General features: G+C 33.4%; 1 protein-coding gene across 2 annotated transcripts in view; it reads right to left on the bottom strand.

Moving 5' to 3' along the window:
• Positions 1–26,386, bottom strand: part of LOC114326299 (leucine-rich repeats and immunoglobulin-like domains protein 2) — an 831,802-nt gene that overhangs the window by 29,137 nt on the left and 776,279 nt on the right. For both annotated transcript variants that reach the window (XM_028274612.2, XM_028274611.2), the window contains one exon: positions 13,963–14,115. In XM_028274612.2, coding sequence (XP_028130413.1) covers positions 13,963–14,115 — 153 coding nt within the window. The remainder of the gene's footprint in view (positions 1–13,962; positions 14,116–26,386) is intronic.

Here is a 26,386-nt window from a genome sequence, read left to right as displayed (position 1 = left end):
TTACTGAAGAAATAAAAGACAGAATCCAATCAGCAAATCGCTCTCTATTCGCACTGGATAAGCTTATAAAATCAAAAAAATCTTACAAGTTCCAAGATCAAAATCTATAAATCCATCGTCACACCTGTACTAACATATGGTTGCGAAACCTGGACCAGGACCAAATCAAACGAAGAAAAGCTCAGACGTTTTGAACGAAAAATATTTAGAAAATTTTTCGGACCTCACCACGACATTAACACAAACCAGTATAGGATCAGAACCAACATCGAATTAAAAGCGCTCTACAATGACACCGATATTTTCCAAGAAATTAAATCACAGCGACTAAGATGGATAGGCCACGTGCACAGACTTCATAACGAGAGACTTGTAAAACTGGTATGGGAGGAGATTCCTACAGGCAAAAGACCACTCGGACGTCCCAGAATGCGATGGAGTAATAACATCCAATAAGATCTCCGAAAACTGAACATTATATTTGACCCTAGGTTGATGGAAGACCGAACAAATTGGGAGAAAGTTGTATAGTCAGCCAGGACCCACCCAGGGTTGTAGCGCTACGTGATGATGATGATGTGTATTGTCCAAGATCCTTCTATAACGCCAGAGTTCAAAGGCTTCTAACTTGTTTATTTTCCTCATAGCTATAGCTACGATCCTTGTAGCTATAGGAAGGTAGGATACCTCCACAAATCCTTGTAGCTATAGCCAACTTTCGCATTAAATTTAACTTTTTTTTTGAAAAATTAAAAAGAATGTGATAAATTTTAACTAGTAATCACTAGGAATTTTGAGAGAAATATTTAAAACGGTAAAGGGCGTAGCAATTTTGCCAAAGTGCTAAATGTTTCTTTATTTTGATTTTGAAAGATAAAATTATTTAGGTCTGATACACCTTGCGCGACTACTGTCGGGTTAAAGAAATACAGTTTTTTATCTGATAAATATTACTTAATATTTAATAAAAATAGAATTCATAGTACATACTTAAACACAAATATACAGGGTGTAACAAAAATACAGGTCATAAATTTAATCACATATTCTGGGACTAAAAATAGTTCGATTGAACCTAATTTACCTTAGTACAAATATGCACATAAAAACAGTTACAGCCCTTTGAAGTTACAAATATCGAAATATATCGAAATTTTTCCAATATATCGAAAACAATTAGAGATCTTTTATTGAAAATAGACAGGTGGCGTTCTTATGGTAGTAGTATCTTAAGAAAAAATTATAGTGAAATTTGGACACTCCATAAAAATTTTATGGGGGTTTTGTTCTTTTAAACCCCCCCAAACTTTTGTGTACGTTCCAATTTAATTATTATTGTAGTACCATTAATTAAACAAAATATTTTAAAAACTTTTTTGCCTCTTTGTACTTTTTCGAAAAGTCAGTTTTTATCGAGATATTTTAAATATTTGTCAAATCCACCACATATTTGTATATGGCTAAGTACGATTATGGAGACTTGGTAATAATATGAAAATTTATTTATGATTTACATTTTTAGGTATATTTTGAACCATATTAAAAAAGAAGTAATATCTCGATAAAAAGTGCCTTTTCGAAAAAATACAAAGAGGCAAAAAAGTTTTAAAAACACTGTGTTTAACTAATGGTACCGCAGTAAAAGTTTAATTGGAACATACACAAACATTTGGGGGGTTTAAAGGGAAAAAACCTCATAAAATTTTTATGTTAACATATTAAAAAAGAAGCCGCAACTCGATAAAAACTGCCTTATCAAAAAAATACTAAGAGGCAAAAAAGTTTTAGAAATATTGAATTTAATTAATGGTACCACAATAATAATTTAATTGGAACGTACACAAAAGTTTGGGGGGGTTTAAAAGAACAAAACCCCCATAAAATTTTTATGGGGTGTCTAAATTTCACTATAATTTTTTCTTAAGATACTACTACCATAAGAATGCCACATGTTCATCTTCAATAAAAGATCTCCAATAGTTTTCGATATATTGGAAAAAATCGATTTTCATTTTGTAACTTCAAAGGGCTGTACCTTTTTTTATGTGCATATTTGTACTAAGGTAAATTAGGTTCATTCGAACTATTTTTGGTCTCAGAATATGTGATTTAATTTATGACCTGTATTTTCGTTACACCCTGTATAAGTACTTCAGAGATAATTGCTTTAAAACAATACACAATACAGTTACTCCAACGAAATCTTTTTTCACTATTGAGAAAATTGATGGACTTAAGATTAAATAGCTTAAAGATCATATCGACTATTACTATTATAAAGATAAATATACAAGGGTAATAAATTAAAAACAAAAAACAAAAATTAAACAGTAATCTCGAAAATAAACAAATAAAATTTATTTCGGCAAAACTATAGTCATAGCCCAATAAATGACCGTTTTGGAGTGTAATTTTCAGGGGCAACTGCGAATTGCATGAAAATTTGGATTTAGGTACTACTTACCCTTCACGTCAAAGTTGAATTTATGCCGTTGGTTCATTTTACTTCGAGGGTGAAAAAATGCATGTTTAAAATAATCCCCTATTGCTCCTAATGAGATTAAAAAAAACATGTAACTGGCTGTATGGCAAACTGCCAAAGCCATATAAAAAAAAAAAAAAAAAAAAAAAAAAATAATCCCCGAAATGGACAAATTGATTGAATGTAAGCAACATTTGTTCTATAGAGTCTTTATGTAAGTCAATACTTTTCGAGTTATTTGCGATCTAAAATTGTTTATTTTTCGACAAAAAAGCTACGTTTTCAGACGGTTTTTCGCAAATAACTCAAAAAGTAAGTATTTTATCGAAAATAGTATTCTTAGCGTAAGTGTAGCTTATAATAAAACTAAAAAACGGTATATCAGTAAAGTCTATAAACCGAGCAAAAGCACAGTTGTAGCTCATGAAATCTACATTCTTATTCGTCTAATTCCAAATCGAAAATTTCAACGTGACATCACCGAAAAATTAAGCAATTTTCGGGGAAAATTTATTAACAGTTTATAAAGTGTTTAAAAAAACTTTGTTTTATTTTTTACAAAAGCTTCTATCATCAAAAATAAACGAGTTACGCTTAAAAACTTGGCCCCTTTTTTTGGTAAAACAAAAATCGTGAAAATTTCCCTCTATTTAGCACCCTAAATAAAAGTAATCGATACCGCTTTACCATTTACTTTAAATGTATGTCTATTGTTTATATTATCTGTAAGTTTGACCGGTCTGAAGTGTTTCTAAAAATTGTTTCTAAGAATTTAGGAAAAATTTTCTTTTTTCAAAATAACTTAAAAAGTATTAGTGATACGAAAAATCTTAATGAGCAAATGTAGGTTTTGCTGTTATAAATATGCTAGTTTCATTTTTTTTTCTGTAAGACAAAATTTGGTTAAGATATGGCTGTTCAAAGTATACACTCGTGATTAATGACTCGTTCAGGCCTTTTCAACTATAATCCTTTCAAAAATAAGCACATTAAACCGGTGAAATTGACCGGTAAATCATATAAAAAATAGATAAGTAAAGTAAACTGTTTGTAAAGCGGTAACGCTCAATTTCATTTGGGGAGTTGAACACACGGCGATTTTCATGATTTTTTTACCAAAAAAAAAAGGTTGCCAACTTTATTTCGATCATAACTCGCTTATTTTTAATGCCAAAAACTTTTATAAACAATTAAAATAAAGCTTTTTTAAACACATTAAAAAAGTTTAAATTTTTTCCGAAAAGTTCTTAATTTTTTGGTTATTTCACGATTGAAATATTCCATTTGGAATTAAACGAATAAAAACGTAATTTTCAGAGCTACAAATTTGCTTTTGTTGCATCTATAGACTTCACGAATACACAACTCTTTTCGTTTCTTTCTAAGCTACATTTTTGCATAAAATATTTTGTCGATAAAATATTTATTTTTGAGTTATTTGCAAAAAACTGTTTGAAAACGTAGTTTTTTGTGGAAAATGATCATTTTCATTCGAAAATAAGTCGAAAAATTTTGACTTACATAAAAACTATGGAACCAAAGTTGCTTATAATCAGTCAATTTATCCATTTCCGGACTTATTTTGAACGTATTGTAACGAAAGAGTTTCGAATCGGCGCAATAAACAGTCCCCGGCTTGGGAGAATTCCAACCGTCGGAATAACAGTAGCCGTGACGTCACAGAAGCGACGGCGCTGTGAGTGAAGATCTCCAGAATATTCATTAGGCCGAGGGATATGTAGACATTTCGAGAACAGGACCTATTGGCTATTTAAGCGGAGCGCGCTGTTATTAGAGTTTAGTCTTAAGCTAAAGTTTGTAAAGTAAACTTGTATAAATAAAAAATAAAGTCGTATATAAATTACGAACCGCTAGTTTTATTGTAATTAGAAGTAATTACACTAGTCACGCTACAGTTGGTGTCGGTGTTCGGTTAACTTAGTGCGATATAAATAGTGAATTACAGAGAGACTTTAAAAGACTTTTGGACTTTATTCGTCGGGAATAGTTAAAGTGCGTTGATTGTTCGGTATTCGGAAAGACTTTTAAAAGACATTTTGGAAAGTACGTGTGTGCCGACCAAAGATGTTGCTACAAGAACTTACAATAAAACAGCTCCGTGAACAGCTCGAGGAACGGGATCTGGACAGCAGTGGGCTCAAGATAGTTCTACAAGCACGACTCGAGGAAGTCCTAACGAAGAACGGAGATGATCCAGAGACGTTCCACTTCCAGTCAGCAGAACAAGCAATCTTATCGAAATTAAAAACTGTTTCTGAAACGATTGATGATACTTCTAAGATAAGCAACGAGAAATTTGAAAGTGTTTCTCAAAAGATCGATGAAACTTCTAGACAGAACAACGAGAAATTTGAAAGTGTTTCTCAAAAGATCGATGAAAATTCTAGAAAAAGCGACGAGAAACTTGAAGAAGTTAGTAGAAAAAGCGACGAGAAATTCGAAAATGTTGCTAAAAGATTCAATGAGACTTCTCAAATAATTAAAGAGGTCTGTAGGCAAAACAACGAAAAACTAGAAGAAGTTTGTAAACAGAACAATGAGAAATTTGAAGAAGTTTCTAGAACATTCGATAAGATGCAGAAAAGTGTAGAGACCGTAGAAGAAAAGATCAAACAGCTAGAGAGCAGGATAACCGATACAAAAGTACAACCATCAGTTAATGCAGCAACGTTAGATCCTTTAGTGAAAGATGAACTACCGAGAGACGAAACGTCGCATAATATGAGATTCAAATTACCACCATTTGATGGAAAGTCCTCTTGGTCCATATATCTTAGACAGTTTGAAGCTATTGCGACCGCCAATCATTGGACCGAACAAGAAAAGGCTGTTTCCTTGACTGCTGCTTTACGAGGTGATGCTGCAGATATATTAAGGTCAATTCCCAAGGGTCAAGAAAATTGTTACCAGACCTTGTTCACTCGTCTAGAAAAACGCTATGGAGATGCCCATCTACAACAAGTATACAAAGCACAACTGAGAAATAGAAGTCAACGAGCAAGTGAGAATCTGCAAGAATTTGAAGCAGATGTGGCTCGTGTGGTGCGGTTGGCTTATCCGGATGTGCCAGACAGCGTTTTAGAAGAAATTGCGGTAGATACCTTTGTCAATGGGCTGAAAGATAGTGAACTACAGAAAGCTTTACGACTAGCAAGACCGAAAGTTTTAGATGAAGCACTTGCTATTGCCTTGGAACACGAAGCAGCTAGCCAAGCTTCACGAAACAATCGAGTAATAACCGTGGAAAAAGGCGATAAGAGAAAAGATGAACGTTTGGTGGAAATGGTACGGAGGGTGATTCGTGACACGATGCCGAAGAGACGCATGAAGAGGGCTGGAAGAGTTGGTTCAAATACAGATGCTTCCTCGATACGGCCATGCAGTGAAAGTTGTAATCACCGGCTTAAAGTAGATGAACAGCTTTGCCTTGTGAGACGAACTACCGTCGTTAATGAGCAATGGCAGCCACAACAGTTACAAGAAGCCCAAGAAGACGATCCATGTATAAAAAGAGTATTGGATTGGATGCGTCGAGGTGAGAGACCTAGTTGGCAAAACATTAGTGCATGTAGTCCGGAAATCAAGGCCTACTGGAGCCAATGGAATTGCCTGATACTAAAAGATGATCTTCTGTACAGAACCTTTGAGAACGATGATGGTACAGAATCTAAGCTTCAGTTGATTGTACCTAAAAGTAAAGTGTCAGAAGTATTGCGTCAGTTGCATGACGGTACATCAGGTGGACACTTTGGTATTACGAAGACTCTGCAAAAGGTTCGAGAACGGTTCTATTGGGTGAACTGTAAAGATGATGTAAGAAGATGGTGCCAGAAATGTGAACTGTGTGCATCCGGTAATGGTCCAGTTGGTAAAAAGAGAGCACCCATGAGACAGTACAATGTTGGCAGTCCTATGGAAAGAGTAGCAATCGACATTGCAGGTCCATTTCCAGAAACTGATGCTGGAAATAAATACATCCTGGTAGCCATGGATTATTTTACGAAATGGACCGAGGCCTATGCATTACCAAATCAAGAAGCTGCTACCGTTGCAGAGGTACTTGTTAAAGAATTCTTCAGCCGATTTGGTGTTCCCTTGGAGATCCACTCCGACCAAGGGCGAAACTTTGAGTCAGCTCTTTTCCAAAACGTTTGTAAATTGATTGGTGTCAATAAGACCAGAACAACACCCCTGCATCCTCAATCAGATGGGATGGTCGAGAGGATGAACCGAACGATGGGTAAACACTTGTCCAAAGTTGTATCTGAACATCAGCGAGATTGGGACCAACACATTCATTTATTCCTGATGGCCTACCGCTCGGCCGTAAATGAAACTACAGGTCAAACACCAACCTGCCTGATGTTGGGTCGTGAAGTTCGGTTGCCCTGCGACCTAGAGTTTGGCTGCGGACCTTCCGAGGAACATGTTGCAGGCGAAGACTACGTTGACCGCCTGAAATTACGAATGAACAACATTCATGAACTTGCCCGACAACACATCCAGATAGCCAGTGACAGAATGAAAGATCAATATGATTCTCGATGCAAGAATGAAAGCTTCGAAGTAGGTGATCTTGTCTGGCTTTATAATCCACAACGTCGTCGAGGCCTGTGTCCTAAACTGCAAAGACAATGGGAAGGTCCGTATGAAGTTAAGAAGAAAATAAATGACGTAATATACAGAATTAAGAAGTTACCAAACGGTAAACCAAAAGTTATTCACATAAATCGTCTTGCACCATATGCTGGCTCAAATGAAACAGAGGAAGCCCGAGTCCTCCAACAGGAGATGAAAGATGCACCACAGCCAAGTTTTAAGGAATTTATGTCAAATTACGCAGAAAGAAAGAGTGCTAGATTCGGCGTGACCACAGAAGTTCAGCAAGATCTGTTTGGTGTTCCAGAAAACGTCTCTCTAGCCCACTGTGTTGCCCAAGACCTCGAGATGACTAAAGGAATCTCGTCCGTATTCAATAGAAAGTTCGGCCGCCTGGACGAGTTAAGGAATCAACAACCTAAAATTGGAAGAGTATTGCGATTGGAAGATGGTCCTCGATCTTTGCTGTATATAGTGACCAGGAAGTCTTATACGGACACGCCAAGCTACGAGAACATATGGCTTGCTCTAACTAATTTGAAGAAAATGGTCTGTAATTATGACATCAAAGATTTGGCTTTACCAAAAATTGGCCATGCAGTAGAAAATCTGGATTGGAAGATTGTGAGAAGCATGCTGGAAGTGATCTTCAGAGAAACTGGCGTACGGATTACTGTGTGTTGCATGAACCCGAAGATGTCGGATCCTTCAAAGACAGTAGACTGTTATTTCTTCTTGAAGGGTGTATGCAAAGCTGGAGAGTCGTGTAGATTCCGCCATCCTGAGCCTTCATCTAGAGTTGCTGATCGGGACGCTCAGATCTTAAGAGGGGAGCAGTGTAACGAAAGAGTTTCGAATCGGCGCAATAAACAGTCCCCGGCTTGGGAGAATTCCAACCGTCGGAATAACAGTAGCCGTGACGTCACAGAAGCGACGGCGCTGTGAGTGAAGATCTCCAGAATATTCATTAGGCCGAGGGATATGTAGACATTTCGAGAACAGGACCTATTGGCTATTTAAGCGGAGCGCGCTGTTATTAGAGTTTAGTCTTAAGCTAAAGTTTGTAAAGTAAACTTGTATAAATAAAAAATAAAGTCGTATATAAATTACGAACCGCTAGTTTTATTGTAATTAGAAGTAATTACACTAGTCACGCTACAGTATGTTTTTCACCCCCAGAAGGGATGACTCTCACCCCCCAAGTAAAAGCAACCAACTGCATATATTCAACTTTGAAGTGGAGGGTAAGTAGAACCTAAAACCAAACTTTCATGCAATTCAGAGTTGCCCCTGAAAATTACACGGTATCGCCGTAATTCCCGTTCATTTACTGGGCTATCAGCTTAGCTTATATAATAGATAGAGCCGGTTTAAGTGTTTCTTATATTACACCAAATTTTTCAGTTTATTGTGGAAAGCTGAAAATTAATCTAAGACTCAATGGTGCAATGCATATGTTTCGTAAACTGAGCTTACTGCACGTCTCAAGTTTAAGATCTGTTGGTGCAACCAGGCATAAAAGTCTAAAAGTTAGTAGTTCTAACAATTACGTGGGAAAAAAAGTTTCAATGAAATGTACAAAGACTAAAAGTTGAAATAATATGAAAAATCGTTTTTAAACACAACAAATGGACCGATGTCACTGAAAGTGATAAACGTCAAAATTCTTAGTAAATAATTTATCTGTTACGGTAAAAGTAGATAATCTGGTAATTGTACACAATTACCGGTAATTGTATACAATTACGAGAGTCCACGGTAAATGTAGGAAATATTCTTTAAAAACCCTTTATTTCCTACTTTTACCGGTAATTGTATACATTTCCCAGAGGATCTTGGCAAAAGTAAGAAATTCAAATTATAACGATCGCCACTCAAGCACAATGCCTTTGATTATCTCGTGCGCAATCAGTCTTCAGCCTGCAGTATTGATTGAGACATCAAAAGTGTTTCTATCCTGATTTGGCAGGTGCTTTGTGTTTAACATTAATGTTACCTACCTATCTTTGAAGTGTTTTTTACCGACATAACGTGTTTTGTGTTACCCTACCTACATACAGAAGTGTACATTACATCATCTATTGGGCATGAAGGCAAAACAAGAATTTTGAACAGACAAGGACATAACTGTAGAAATCATGATCTATTTGAATATGTGTGAAATTTTTTAGAACAAATCGTAAGTTCCAAAAGAGCTTTAGTAGTGAATCCTATACTGTCAATAGAAATAAATAGTAGATGTCAAATAGATTTGATAGATATTATGGAAGCCCAAGCAGATAATGAATTCAAATTCATTTTTGTCTACAAAGATCACGTAACAATATTTGTACAATTAAGACCGTTGAAAACTTAAAGTGCAGAAGAATTAGCATTTGTCCTTCTTGAAATATTTTGTGACTTTGGAGCTCCTAGAATTAATAAAATCAACAATGGACGAGAATTCTTCAACAAAATTACAGAAGAACTGTGCTCCATTTGGAAAGATTTGAAGATAGTACAGAGTAAGGCAAGACAGAGTCAGTCACAAGAATCTGTTGAACGTACGAATCAAGACATCGAAAATATTCTGAGTTCCTGGTTGGAAAGTAATCAAACAAACAAGTGGTCAGAGAGTCCACGATTGGTACAATTCGCCAAGAACCGAGCTTACCATTCTGGCGCCAATTTCAGTCCATATGAAGCTATAGTTGGGGGTTCCAGAGGATGCTCGATACTTCGACTGGAGAAGATTTAAAAGCGTTGTTGGAACAAGTAGAAGAAACCCTGTCAGGTCCTGATTCTGAGAAACGTGAAGAAGCAGAAATGGATGAACTAAATGAACTTCTAATAGAACAAGAAGCAGAAAATCTGAGCAACCATCAGTCAATGAATCTAATGCGGTTCTAGAAGAACTATCTTCTAATCAAATTTCAGAGAGGCAACGTTCTATTGCAATTAAACGAACACGTGCAATGGAAGGTCTTGAAAAGCAAGCAAAGAAAATGCTTAAAACATCAAACTTGAGATTTCCCCCTGGCAATGTCGGTAATACGGTAAAATTAAGAGTGCCAGATGTTGACAGGGCACGAAGTGATTCTAGAAATATCTTGGCTGTTATTAAGAGTGCTAGAAAGGAATTATACGAATTGGGTACTAAACAAGGGCGACTGCCACAGTTGTATAGTAGTCTGGGCTGATTATCGGAGAATAGGCCATTTTTGGGAAAAGTTATTTACCAGCAATTTTATTGCTGGAATCGAATTATAAGATCCTATATATTAATAATATAGGTATACCAAGTCCTCAGATAGTGTGCTACTTTTTTTATAAACAAAATGGCGCCGGAAAATCGTGTTTTTTTAATTATTGCTCTATAACTCCAAAAATTTTAACTTTACAACAAAAACACCCAAATAAAAATTCACCGTGATTAAATTCTGCATAGAGACGTGTTTTACCAGATATGCTCCGACGAAAATTTTCCCCGGAAAATGCGGGATCTCCCAACAAAATCTTTAATTTTCAAATAAAGTTTTAGATAAATAATTATCTACCAATAATTAAATAATCTGGTGACTTCAAACCCTTCTTGGTTTAGATTATAGTTCCAGAAGCTGGTGAAAATTAAACGAATATATTAGCAACAATTCAATTGTTAATTAATAAGTTACGGTCGCAATAATAACCAAAATAATTATGACACACTGATCAAGAAATATTATAAAGATGAGATGCCTATTTAATATTTTGTCGACAAAATATAAATTTTTAATTTTTTTGCATAATCTTTAAATGTTTAAAAAAATAGTTATAAATAAATTAACGTTTCTCAGAAAGTTTTTATTATATTATAATTTTAAAAAATAGCTAAAATGCGCATTTCAAATATCTTGAAAATGAATGCTTTAAAACTTTTTTGCAACCCTTTGCAAAAAAGTTATGAAACAGCAAAGTAAACATACGATTACTATGGTGTTTATAATTTTTTTTTAATTCTTTCAAAGCGTAGAAGTGAGTATAAAGTACAAGCTAATTATTTACAAATAAATGTCGATTATCAGTTTAATGGTTATATTTTAATTAAAGATTATAAATATATTTTTTTGTAATTTACACGCGCGAAAGTAGACTAATACAGTACTGTAGCTAAAATTTTCAGTCGGAGCGACGATCGGCCGCGCGACGTACACTTTTAATAAATAATGTATGCTGCGTGTCAGTCGCTTCGAGTGAACATTTTAGCTCCGACTCTGTATCAGGCCTACTTTTGCGCTAAAAATTACAAAAAAAAGTATTTTTAATCTTTGATTAAAATATAACCATTGCACTAATTTTTGACATTCTTTGTGAGTAATTAGATTGTACCATAGACTCACTTTTAAGCTTCGAAACAATTAAAACAAATTATAAACAACCGAGAAATCGTATATTTACTTTGCTGTTTCATAACTTTTTTGCAAATGGTTGGAAATTTTCTTTAAAGCATTCATTTTTAAGACCTATGAAATACGCATTTTAAGTATTTCTTAAAATTAGAATATAATAAACAATTTCTGAGAAATGTTAATTTGCTTATAACAATTTTTTTAAAACATTTAAAGATTATGCAATAAAATGAAAAAATTATATTTTGTCGACAAAATATTAAATAGGCATCACACCTTTATAATCTTTCTAAGTTTGATCAATGTCTCATGATTATTTTGGTTGTTATTACGACTGTAAATTTTTAATTAACAATTGAATTGTTGCTAAAATATTCGTTTCATTTTCACTGGCTTCTGAATTTATAATCTATACTAAGAAAGTTTTTATTTCGCCAAGCTATATAATTATTGATAAATAATGACTGGCCCAAAAAATTTATTTGAAAATTCGAGATTTTGTTGGGAAAACCCACATTTTCCGAGGAAAATTTTCGTCGGAGCAAATCGTGAAAAACTTATCTCTATGCAGAATTTAATTGCGGTGAATTTTTATTTGAGTATTTTTTTTGTAAAGTTAAAATCTTCGGAGTTATAGAGCAATAATTGAAAAAAATAAGATTTGTCGGCGCCATTTTGTTTATAAAAAAAGTAGCACACTATCTGCGGACTTTGCATACCTATATTATTAATATATAGGATCTTATAATTCGATTCCAGCAATAAAATTGCTGGTAAATAACTTTTCCATGAATTTTGCTAATTAGCCCAGAGTAGAGCAGAAATAAATTTATCATCTGCAAAGAATCATTCATTTCTCTTAGTTAGACACGGTTCCCAAATTAAACATCTCATTCCGCGAGTATGTTCGAAAAACGTCTTTTTCGGGTGGGCAAGACTGTCAGCGATGTGCTTGTAAAAGTAAATATAAAACAGATAAGTGTAAATGTAAAAAATTGAAAGTTTTATAATTCCAAGTGCCATGATAATTTGCCATGTCACAACAAATAGTAAGTAAAGTAAGTAGTATTAATTCAGATATAAAACCTCAAATCAAGTTATACAAATTGTCTCTTCTTTTTGTTTCAGTTCAATAAAAATCACTCTTCTTAATAGTTATTGAAATTTATCGTTTTTATTTCATCATTTATACTTTTACCGCTGGTCCTTGGTAATTGTATACAATTACCGGTAAAAGTCGATAATTGAAAAGATTTTCCTACGTTTAGCGTCGACTTTGGTAATTGTATACAATTACCGGTAATTGTATACAATTACCAATTATCTACTTTTACCGTAACATATCAACTACATGCCCTATTGTTTATCCTTGTTTAAATTATTGTGGTTTCTATGAACAAGCAGCTTAATTTTGCGATACTAGTTTCTGTGAGTAAAAAAGACCTAGTATAAAAAGTAATTCGTGAATAATTTCATGCATGTGCAAATATCCGTTGGAACAACTATACTTAAATATTGCATGTTTCTTGTGATTTTTGTAAATAGTAAGGTATTAAACGATTGTTTTCACACTTAATGGATGTGTTCCATAATGCCTTTAGATTAGGCAAGGTTACATTATCGATTTTGGGTTTGTTGAAATCGCCACAACGCAATTTACAATGATGTGTAAACATTCTGCACCAAATGCTACCCGGTAACCTTGCGAAGAGTTATAACATTCCCTGATAAGTTTATGTGTTTGTCGGTTAAAACCAAGTTAAAACCGAATTAGAGCTGTATGGTAAGTCGTGCTTGATTACAATTACTTCCGTACGACGACGTAGAAATACATTACCATTAAACAACACGCAAGCATTATTATTAAAATGAAAGAAAATAAGAGACGAAGTTTTTAATGAAGTATGTCAGCCGAATAATAGAAGTTATACATTTTCTGGAATACTCGTTTTATCGTAATGTAAAATCTTATCTACGACTACATTTGCGACAAAATAATAATTGAGTCGCCTGTGGAAGAATTGTCTGAACTAACGTAATAAAGCAATTATTCTTGTATCATGAAGTTTGATATTATACACATATATAGAGATTAAAAAATCCACGAGGAAAGTCAACTTCTGCATATAGAGAGGAAAAGGCTAGGGCAAATTTTACCAAAATGAGAAGAGTGCCCGGCTACAGCTAGTTCTTGCTTAATGAATGGAAGGATAAGATTTTATACACGATCTTACTTCATCGTTGATCGTAATTTCGTTTTTGCCATACTGACCTTAGAAAACCTACGCTCGCAAGAAGTGCAACTTGTCACTGGATTCGTAGCAACTTTTATTATTAACCGCTTAAAAGTTGCAAAACATACTACGTATGAACAGGAAAATTAAAAAAGAAATATTTTTTGGATGATATATGTCACGGTTTAGAGTGACTCATCAAAAAGCTGTCATATCTAGAAAATACGTATCTAGAAAATAGATAAGAGTAACATTTTACCTTCCAGTCCTACAAAAGCCTTCGGATCAATCGTGTCGATGTTGTTTCCATCCAATTCAAGGGAATTCAACATCGTCAGGTGCGAGAAAACCTTTGCTGGTACCTTCTTCAATTTGTTGTGGGCTAATCCTAATGAATCTAAATTCTTTAGACCTAAAAGAAAAAAAATCAGTTAAATATTTGAATAAAATATTTGTCCAAATTATAAAAATAAAACAAAGTCAAGTCACAAGTGGACAATTCGATGTAAATATTAGGATCGAATTGTTTTCTAATGCCCCTTTGTCCGATTCTTCTCGTTCGACGATAATAAATAAATGTTGGAAGGGTGGAGTAAAAATATGGTTTTATTGACAGCTACTGAGTATTACACTATAGATGTTGGTCAGGTAACTTTCTATTGTAACGGGTAGTTCTTTTAGGACGACAGACTCAGTAAAACACAGGTTGAAAACAAAGCAAATCTATTAATTCTAAATTATGTACAAAATAAGTCAAAATAATAATTCAATTTTCTATTTTGTCCCAGCGAAGTCCTCCTCCGGATGGGCGTCGGGAGGAGGACTCACTCACTACGCTTGCCTCCGTTGAATTACGAGTCGCAAATTACCTCACTTCGGTGCACCTTGCGTCTCGAGTTGGCCTGCCTAATTTTGCGAATCACGTCAATACGGTGCACGTCGCGACTCGGGTCGGCCTGCCTCGCTCACTTCGCTTGAAAATTATAAAATTTACGGGGTACTCCAATTCCGTGAGTTCCTGGTTATTTGGCAACATGTAGAAGTTTGGATCAAGGAAAGTACTAGCAGTCTAGGATTTTTTCGTGGCTATCCAATGGCGACCTTTACTTTGACCTTGACCTTCAACGGACGTCATCTTCTAGAGTTTCGAGGATTTTAGGCAATAAATTGATATAAACAGATTACTCATGGGTTTTTGGGATCGCAAAACACGAATATGACATCAGATTTACCCTCCGAATGACGTGGTGACCAGGGCCACTGCAAGGGACGTCATCTTCTAGAGTTTCGATGGTTTTCGGCATTTAATTGATTCAAATGAATTACTGGAGGGTTTTTTGAGGTCGCTAAACACGAATATGCCACCAGAACCGACTCCCGGAGCACCTAATTTCCAAGGTCAATGAAAGGGGCTCCTGGAGTTTTGAGGGTCTTTGTTACTACATTGATGCAAACGGATTAATTATAGATTTTTGGGGTTGCTGAACACGAATACGTAATCACATTGTGGCGTAGGCACAATGTGATTCGTGAGTCGGATCTGATAGTGTATGCATGTTCAGCAACCCCAAAAACCTAAGAGTAATCCATTTGATTCTCCGAAACTCCAGAAGATAACCTGTCTTAGGCACCAGGTGCTCCTGTGTCTGTGCTGATCACGTATTCGTGTTCAACAATCCCAAAAATCTATAACTAATCCGTTTGCATTAATGTAGTACCAAAGATCCTCGAAACTCCAGGAGCCCCTTTCATTGACCTTGGAATTCAGGTGGTCCAGGAGTCGGTTCTGATGGCATATTCGTGTATAGCGACCTCAAAAAACCCTCCAGTAATTCATTTGTATCAATTAAATGCCGAAAACCATCGAAACTCTAGAAGATGACGTCTTTGCAGAGGCCCTGGCCACCACGTCATCCCGAGGGCAATTCTGATTGCATATCCGTGTTTAGCGATTCCAAAAACCCATGAGTAATCTGTTTATATCAATTGAATGCCGAAAACCCTCGAAACTCTAGAAGATGACGTCCGTTGAAAGTCAAGGTCCGTTAAAGGTCGCCATTGGATAGCCAGGAAAAAATCATAGACTACTAGTACTTTTCCTTGATCCAAACCTCTACATGTTGCCAAATAACCAGTAACTCACGGAATTGGAATACCCCTTAAATCCGAGTTTGGGCCTCTATATCTTGAAAATCCTTCATACGATTGAGTTGTGCCCATAAGAACTTTTTATCACCCAAGTAGCAATTTGTCAACGCGACAACGTTGTCTACCGCGTGGCAACGTTTTGTTACAACGTTGTTATTGCCTAGAAGACGACCCTATTCTGCACTAATTTGGTGGACGATTTTTGAGTTGTCTTGACGTTGCCTAGGCAATCTCCTATGAAGCAACATCGTTTCGTAAGCGTTGCATAAGACAACTGAAGCGACTATAAAAAGAACCTGCGCGTGCAATGGTTGCTCAAGGAGTCAGACTAGTTATGTTTTTTTACCTATATTTTTAACACCTGTATGGTGAATGCGAAAACCAAAATGGTAACTATTTTGACATCGTATTAGGTATTTAAATTTATATAAATACATAAAGGACTTAAACAAAATTACTTGATCTGAAAATTTATAAACGCATCTCAGATTACCGTCAAATATGGATATTTCACCTTTAAAAAACACACGCGCTACTTTTTTACGACATTTTTGACAAAAAATATGCAAATTTAAAAAATCAAATTTTAATATAAAAGTTAAAATTTATATTAAAGATGTTCTGTATAAATTTAATGTATTGATGGTGCTTTTAAAGGTATCAGAAAAAGGTATCATTGTTTATATTCTGTATTTTCATTTTCTTTACATCCCAAAAATCTCAAGTAAAACCAAAATGGTGCATTAAACAATATTACCTTATTACTAAAAAAATACCTTATTACCAACCCTAGACCGATAAGACAACTTAGAAGTCCAATCGCCAACCAAGCCCGGCCGCGCTGACTATCCCAACCATTTTAGAACGAACCCTCTTATTGGGTGACAGAGAGGTCATGTGACCAGTGTCAAAAGTGTAGCATTCTCCTTAACAGCGTTGCCACATTTTGGAGATTTCTACTTTTTTGGTAGATTTTTGATATTTTTTAAAATATTCTAGTAAGTAATATTGTTTAGTAGATTTTTGTTATATTTCAACATTTTGTTATGACTAAAATAAAATTTGCTTTTTAATAGTATTTACCCCATTTCTAAATTAATTTTCACACATTTGGTTACAATTTCCCAATCCGAAAATAAGACCGAAAATAAGATTCAAAATAATTAGGTCATTACCGAAAATAAGATTCAGGACGTAGATGATGAATATTACAGAGAAATGAAACTGGAAACTGGATTCTTGTGTAACAAACTTGCAGATTTCAAGTAACAGTGCAAGCAGTATTTCAGGTGTTATTGAAGAGTTCTGGCATTCGGTGAGCCTATTAGAAGCTAACGATGGAAAACTAAAATATCTAAACATATGTAACTTTGCAAAACACAAAATGTTGTGTTCACGTGTTTTTAATGTTAAATGCGAAACAATTGTTTGAAGAATTTGATCCAGATATGCAGCTGTTAAAATTAGTGGATGACAAAATATTCTAGTTGTTAAATGTACCTATTCATTTTTTTCGAATCATGAGGAAACTATAATAAGTATTTTTGAAAAATTAAACGCAGAATGAAAGACTGCATTATTTAGAAAAACCAAAACGTTTCTTTTGAATGAGATATTTGGAATTAAAATGACACTACATTTTGTCATTTTTCCATCCCTGTAACATTAAAATAAACATTATAGAAGTTTTCAGGGACTTTAGGTCCTCGGTAATAACGTAATCTTTCTTTCTGCGTTTAAATTTTTCAAAATACTTATTAGTTTTCTCAGGATTCGCAAAAAATGAAGACATTTAAAATACATTGAACATTTTAACGGGCGACATTCTGCGCCTATCCCCTTAAGTTAGCTGTTGTTTTATTATCAAAAATCCCAAATATATCCCAAAAATCCTTAAGTATATTTTAGTTTTTGATTTAGTAGATTTTAGCTAAAAAATGGTAATTACCAGTTGTTGTTTTGGAATAATTAGGTTTCCAATTTTTTGGAATTCCTCTTGGACAGTTAAGACGGATATGCAGATTACTGTATAAGTATACTGTATTTACATGGCCTAAAAAGAATCTACTGATTTTGTGAAAGCAAAACTACTGAAAGAGTAAAAACTGACCTGGCAACCCCGTCTAGCAGGCAACCCCGTCTAGCAAAGCTGATACAAAGATTGAAAGATTAAGGTTATCAAATCTACTGATAAAACAGTGGACAATGGAATGGAAACCAGCTATTAAAAAAACAAACAAACAGGTTGTTAAATAAATCGAAAATTTCCAGCAAAATAAAACATATAATAATAAGAAAAAAATAAGGTTATAAAGTAAATTCTTTTTCTCCTTCTGAAGTTGCCGTAAAGGTGTCACACACCTAGAACAACACCTAGGGTCGTGACAGACAACTTCAGAGTCGGCCAGGGCGTAAATTAGTTTAGCATTATAACGTTTTTAAGTCGTTGCGATTGTTGAAAAAACTGAACTGTGATATGTAGTTGTCACAATGGTAATAAATTAGTTGCTCGTGTAACTAAAGGTATTACTTAAAGTTGTAACATCGCAATGTCAGTCGGGATAGGGGACGTTGGCCGAAACAACTTAAAATGCTCTCGGGCAACGTTATATACAGTGCATTTGTTTGTACTGACAACCAATGCGTCGAAAAATTGCTACTTGGGCAGAATGCTTCAAAGAGTATTTTCAAGAGGTATGAACAAAATCCACTGGGACCTATTTTCCATAAGGTTTGTGCAGGGTCCTTTATTAAGTTTGCAGGTTTGCAGGTTGAATGGACTCTAATTATTAAAATATTACTAGATATAATTCTCAATGTTTCAATTATACACGATGAAACTATAAAAGTTTAGCAAGTTAAAAATACTTTGAGATTACAAATTAAGGGATTAATTTGAGATTGAACATTGAGCACAAGAGTATTTTTATATGTTAATATAAGTATGATTACATTACGTTTATCATTTACATTTCTTTTCCTATTTAATCTAGACACACAACAATTTGAATACAATATCTTCTTCTTCTCCTTTCTTGTATGTGGGCTTTAAAGCCTATTTCTTTTTCAATATATTAGCCTCCTAAATTATTTAAATTATCGCATCATCCCTTCGTCTGCCAAAACTTCTTCGTCCATTTGGTGACTCATCTCGTACTATTCGTACTATCCCATCCTCTGCAATTCTACTAATATGTTCATTCCACTCCTGTTTCCATTTTTCACCCATCCATTTATGTCTTCTACATTGTATGCTCCTCTTATGTTTTCGTTTCTCCCTATGCAACAGACTTTTCATTGATTTTCGTCGAAGTATTTTTATCTCTGTTGTTTCTAATAGTCGCCTATTTTTAGATGTGTCAGGTCTTGTCTCTGCCGTGTATGTCAATGAAGGTCTAGTTGCTGCTTTATAGATTCTTGCGTTTTTGTCTTGTCTCAACAAGATATATTAATATAATAGTCGAGGAAATGAAGCATTTTGGCTCGCAATTTTTTCGTCCAGCATAGATTTACTTGAAATTTTCACAGAAGGTAGGGAATAGTCCAAGGATCATTTTCTATATCATGCCGCTGTACGCTAAAACCTTGGGGGTGGTTGCCACCCCATCTCGTGGGCGGGAATTTTTTCTTATATTTTAACCATGTAAATCGATGAAAAAAGTAATTCTACACCGAGAGAACAATTTCTTTTCTCCTAAAACACCGATTTCTTTGAGCAATATTTCTTAAAAGTTAACATATCCTATTAACTTAAACATACCGGTTCACATATAAAGAAACGAGTTTTTTAAACACAACTCAATAATTTCTTACAGATAATTTCTTCAATACTAAGAAATGTATTAATGGTTACATTTAATTTTCTTATCCTAAAGTTTTTATTTCTTAAATTGAAAACTACAAATATTTTGCAGTATAAGAAATATAATGTTAAGTTAATCCATATTTATATTTGTGAACAAGAAATTTTCTTGCAATCAAATAAATATTTTAAACCACAAGAAATAATTCTTCCGAAATACCCTCTGTAGTAACTGTGGTTATAAAATAAAAACTTTGTCATTAATGCCGAAATGTTACTTGCAAAGAGATTTTCTTCCACAAAATAATTGCGCAGATTAACTATTTATGATTTAGTCGTCAGTGTTTGTCAAGATGGCGTGATATGTTCATGTTCATATAGATGGATGTTGGATTTATTGGTGTACTTTAAAAATTAACGGATATTTTGAAGGTACGTACATATATAGGTATTAAATAAAAGTAAATTGAGTCATTTAAGATGTAATAATAATATTGTTGCGTATCCGAATGGTTAAAAAAGAAACATAATAGTATCTTTATATGCTTTTAGGTATAATGATGGACGACTATGAAATAAAGGAGCTTATTATTCAAACTGGGAAATATGCCACAATTTAAAGCTGGGACATAATGATATAATATATAGCTTCAGAACAATATTAAGAAAGAAGTTAATAACCAACTGCGGGGCCTTCCAGAAATGGTATAGAACTTCATACATGTAAGTATCTTTTTAAAAATGTGTATACTTATGTATCAACTATAATAGGTTTCTTGAATGTATCGTCTTCTATAAAAATATACAATACAACGCTATATCAAACATGGCGGGTGCAACGCTGAGGATTTTTTCTGTTAATTTATTTGAGATAAAGAAATCAGTTAGTCTAAAAGAAATATATGTTTATGTTTAAGAAATGTTATTGCCGAAAACCGTGAATTAGTTAATATGTATTAAATGACTTAGATGTAAACTAATAATACTTTCCCGTAATAAAATTTCTTAATGATTAGGTATGCTGTCTCTTTTAGATTATAAAAATTAAGAAAATTACATATTATTATGTCTGCTTCAATGTTTTACATTGGTTATATTTTCCCTCTTGTTTTAGCTAAACAATGTTTATTGTGTGACTTAATATTATACAGATAAATAATTAATATTCCATTAACAAAAAGAAAAAAATAAACAAAGATGTGTAGGTTAAATAATGCCATGTTTGAACTACATAATATGATTGATTAATATTAGTATTAATAGTTCTTATGTGGGCCCGTGTATTTGTTTTTTTTTTGTATTTCCTAAATTTGTGAAAATAAATATCTATATCTTTATAAAAAAATTTTATAGTAAGTTTACTCTTTCTACATAACGATTTTGTTTTAGTGAATTGCTGATATACAAAGTGCTATTAACAAAAAAGGAGAATTTGAGGAAGTTGGATTTGCCTCTCCATCCTTTTATTGTTGTGTAGAAGCCAGTGGTTTAAGAGTGGAGAAAATATTTGTATATAATAATAACGTTTTATACCTTGTTTTATTAATAAATAATGATTTTACCTAAACACAATGATTTATTTCGCCGTATGTAATATCACTTTATTTTCAAGAAATATTAACTTAACTCTAAATATACGTTTATCTCTGCGAAATATATTTCTTAACATTAAATAAATTAATTATTACTAGCAAAATAATAATATTCCTTACTAAGAAATATTATTGCTCAGAAAGAATAGTTTTCTAATGTGTAGAAAATATATTTTTATGACTAATAAAATTAATTAACATCAAGTATAATTTCTTTCTGATAAATGGGTTTGAAGTTTGCCAGAAAGTGATAGTTAATCATGTTTAAGATATATTTCTTTGGCTATAGTAGAATTTATTTGAAATATTTTAGAAAATTATATCTTACATACAAAGATATATTTCTTAGGCAATATGCCAAGTCAATCTTTCTTAAATATTAATAAAGTTTCTTTATGTCAAGAATTTTTTTCTCTCGGTGTAAGAAAAAAATGTTTTTACATTTTCTTTGTAAAACTAATATTCGTCGAGTTATTCGTGCTTGAAAGTAACAGTTTTTCGATGAAACATCGACTTTTTTAGAGGGTTTTTTGAGAATACCTCGAAAAATATGCATTTAATCAAAAAAACTGTGGATACCAAAATTATATCTTCTAGTAACACAAACCAAATTCTTTTTGTGTAATATCTTTGAGACCAATACAAACCGAGATACGGCATGTTAAGAGTTAGCTTTTTTCGTCAAATGCATAAGTTGAAATATTCAAAGTAAAATAACGGAAAAACTTTGCATTTTTCGAGGAAAACTTAAATAATGTTTTTTCAAGCATACTGTTAGCCCTTTCAAAAAATAATAATAAAAAGTTTCTAGCCTGAAAATTAAGCGACTTATGATCAAAAAAAATCGGTACCTGCTTTTCTATATGAAAAAATCAGTGAAAACAACCCCCTAACTACCCTCCTAATTAAAAATTGGTCTTCACTTTTCTGTAATTCATTTTATATTTATATTTTTAATACACCCAAAAAGTTTTACCTATTTCAAAGGCCTAATTTTAGGAAAAAAATAAGTTTAAAAAAAATTAATTTTTTGGAATTTCCCATTGTTCACATTTTACTTCAAAATATCTCCAAAATACTGGAGATACGAAAAATATAATGGACTACCAAATTGTAGCTTTTTTAATAACTAAAATTATCTTATGCATAGATTTTCATTACAGTGAACAGTTAGCAAGATATAGCTGTTTAAAACCTCTATTTACTAGCAAACACACCCTTATTCGAGCCCTTTAAACCCACCCGAATAAAAACTAAGGGCTCTTACGAAATTTAGTTTAAACAGTCTTATAACTCTTCAAAAATCCTACAAAGTCATTTTTGAAAAAACTTTCTATCGCCAAAAATGAAGGAGCTATGTTTATAAAACCAATTTTTTTTTTCGAAAAATTCGTCCGCTTATGGATAATTTTCAATATATGTATAATACCGCAGAACCGGTTCGTATACTGGGAGATGACTAAAAAACTATTTGTATTTGTATTTTTGTACATATTTGTAAATTCGTATTTTTGTGTAAATAAATGTTTTTGTAATTCTTTAATTCTACTTTTTTTTCTGTATAGATCTATTAAAATATCTACTTATAAAAACCGTAATGTAATTAAGGGTGGTTTTTAAGGGTTCAAATATTATGACATTATATCCTAAAGTATAAAACAATCATTATTTAACGAATCAAAACCAAATTTTACCCATATAAAAGTTTACAATGTTTTTATATAATTTTTGACAATAAGGGATAGTTAACAGCCTTAAAAATAATCAACGCCCTTAAGCATGATATAGAATATGAAGTACAGGGTGAAATGATCCTAATTCCAAATTTTTATGTATATCGATGCAAGCCGAAATTATTCTTTTAGGATAAGTAAATTTTTTATATATAGCTCCAACAAGGGTGGTTTTAAGGGTTGAAATATTATGATAGTATATCTTGAAGCATAAAGCAATCATTATGTAACTAATAAGAACCAAATGTTGACAATATTAAAGTTTATAATGTTATTTTATAATTTTTTACAATGGGGGGTTGTTTTCACCCTTTAAAAACCAAAAGCGTACAACGGCTCAATATAGAAAATGAACTAGAGGGTGTAATGAGCTTAGTCCCAAATTTTTGTACAAATCGATGCTGGACGAAAAAATTGCGAGGTTTTGCCATTTTTTCAGCTTCATTTCCTCGACTATAAGGTTTCTCTATGATTTCTCTAGTATCAGATATATTAAATTCAATTAATAAGGAGCTATCAACTAGTATAGGAAAACTGTCAAGGTATCATAACATATCAGAAACAGTTGTTCATCGAATTCGACAAAATAGTCTATTTCACATAAAACATGTATAGAATGACAACATTCAATTACCTTGCATAATAAATGCGAAAAGTGATAAATAATCCATTCAAAAAGTGGCAAATATCAGCCAGTTTTTCTATTGGATGCTTTTCTATTACTACTATTACCGCTGCAAAACATTTGAATAATTATTTTAAACACTACAACTGGTATGGTTTGTTCAACAGTAAATGGTTGAGTTCAATTAGTGCGGTCGTAAATAGTATTGAATTTATCTGACCTGGCCCATTGTTAAGACCCACCCGGAGCGATAATCCACGCGAGGTAGACAGAGTTGGTCTTTTGCAATTAACACTGACTAGACAGTACACCCATAATAAAGCCTGCAATAAATTTTACCTGAAACCGGGCCGTTTATACTATTATCGGTTAATCCAGGATGTTTATAGTGGTAACTAATTGAACTCAACCATTTACTGTTAAACATACCATACCTGGATTTACGGCAATTGGCGAAGAACCGTAAAGTGGGCGACGCCTGGTGGCGAATTTCAAAAGCATCAACTCAAAGAAAACATTGACTTTGTCATTAATTTGTGTACTTATTTGCGGTCAGTTCGTATTGTAATTAACAATGATTTCGACTTTAAAGAACTATTGTAGTGTTCCTCAGTATTCATTCCTATTAGTAGGGGAGCGAGGTATGCTAAATGTGCAGTCACTCGAGCGCTTTGGGGACGTATTGGGTTGTGAAGAGTAGGTCCTAAATCCAAAAAAAAGTTAAGTAGAGTTTTCCATTTTAGTTGGGACTTTCCATTTTTAATTCAATTTTCCATTTCCAAGAATCGTCTTTTTAGATTATAGCTCCATCTATCCATAATTCGAAAAAATGTTTTGAATAAAAGTTGTTTATTTTTACGTAGAGAATCCAAATCTGGAATAAAAATTTGGGACTCCTATTTAAGATTTTAAAGTAACCTCCCACCCCACCTCAGTGGGGGGTCGTGTTTGGTACCAGTCGATAGATTTTTCAAAAATATTGAAAGTGTATTTTGCAGTTTTTCGATCTAATGTTTATTTTGGGAAATATCGCAGGATTTGTATTTAAAATTTTAAATTTACCCCCCACCCCTCTCCGTGGAAGGTCATGTTTGGTAACATTCGATAGATGTTTGAAAAATATTGAACACGTATTTTTTAGTTTTTCGATCTAACGTTCATTTCGCGAATTATTCGCTTTTTTTTGTGAAACTTTTTTACTCGCCCATTTCCTTACGCCCCCCTCAAATCGTCAAATTTTTGAAATATACACTGTTTTGCATGCCCTTAACTTACCTTATCTTACTCTGACAATTTCGAGTATTTTTAAGGATACATATTTTTTTTCGGGCCCCCCTTAACGAACCCCCCGTGTTAAGAGCTAATATATGATAGAGGTACATCTACAGGGCACCAGGTTTCTCCCCATATGATAACCTGACGCGCTCTAGTAACTGCAAAAATCCCCGCTTGTGCTCCCCTACCATATTATACTCTACGTAATGAAGTAAACTAGCCAATGCCAGATTACACATTGTCACTGTGAGAGTGGCAGTTGCCAAACTCGTCTTATACGTCTAAAGGTGGGAAACAATCAATAAAATGTAAATTGTTAGGTTAATATCGCTAAATTTCCCAGCTCGACTAGTTTCATTTCTTTTTATCTCACAACCTAATACGTTTTCCATCTTTTGCGTTCTTTTGCCGGTTATTAGCGCGCTAATCACTGTATATTAATATATAATACGCCAGTAAATGGGAGCAAGAATAGGATATTACCTCCGAATTCTATCCTACTGCATGGATTTTAATGAAATTTTGGGCCTAGCCTCTACCTATCTCCTAATTCAAAGTCTACCCTATGCCGATGTGTGCTTTTATCTTGGGGTTGGTTCCCACCCCTTCTTATGGGTGGACAAATTTTTAATTAAAATCACCACGGAATTCGCTACAGAACCTAATTCTAAGCAAAAATTGTTTTATAATTTTGAAAACAATACTTTTTGAGATATTCATGGTTGAAAATTGGCCATTTTCATTGAAACATAATACCTTTTCGAACGGTTTGTTGCGAATACCTTAAAAACTATGCGTCTAACTAAAAAAACTATACTTATTAAACATTTTTGTAGGTTATAAAAAAACAGAGACACTTGCCTTCACAAATCTTCTAGTTATAATACAAGAGATATGGGAGGTGAAAATTGTTTGTTTTTTGGTACATTCTCAAATTGGTGTATTCAACTTGAAATAACAGAGAAACGGTCAACTTTAGGTGTATAATGCCACTAATATTTTTTGTAGTGCTTGAAAATACCGTTAAAATGAGCTATATTAGAGATCCATTACATTAAAACTAAGCGAGATATGCTGCAAACAAAATTGATAACTAATGTATTTTAAGAAAAAATGAGAAGTAATTTTAACCCCCATCCACCAAAATGTAAATGCATCGTTTTCCTTCTACAATACCTTTTATTATAGTATTATTTCTATGTTCAAAAAGTTGGATGGGTTTAAAATGAATGGTTTTTGAAAAAACAGATCAAATTATAGAGCGCATTTTTTAATTTTCCTAAAAATCTTCCTTTTCTCCATGTAACGTGAAAATGATAAGAGATATAGTAATGAAAGATAGAAAGGAAATTTATATCTGAAAAAGCCCTACATTTTTGTATGATATGTTTTTTTCGTATCTTTTATCTTTTTCGAGTTACATGGAGGAAAAGGAAGATTTTTAAGAAAATTTAAAAATGCGCTCTATAATTTAATCTTATTTTTTTCAAGAACCGTTCATTTTATTC

This window comes from Diabrotica virgifera, chromosome 4 (genome assembly GCF_917563875.1).
Source record: "Diabrotica virgifera virgifera chromosome 4, PGI_DIABVI_V3a".
NCBI lineage: Eukaryota > Metazoa > Arthropoda > Insecta > Coleoptera > Chrysomelidae > Diabrotica > Diabrotica virgifera.
This window is presented reverse-complemented; position numbering and strand designations above follow the sequence as displayed.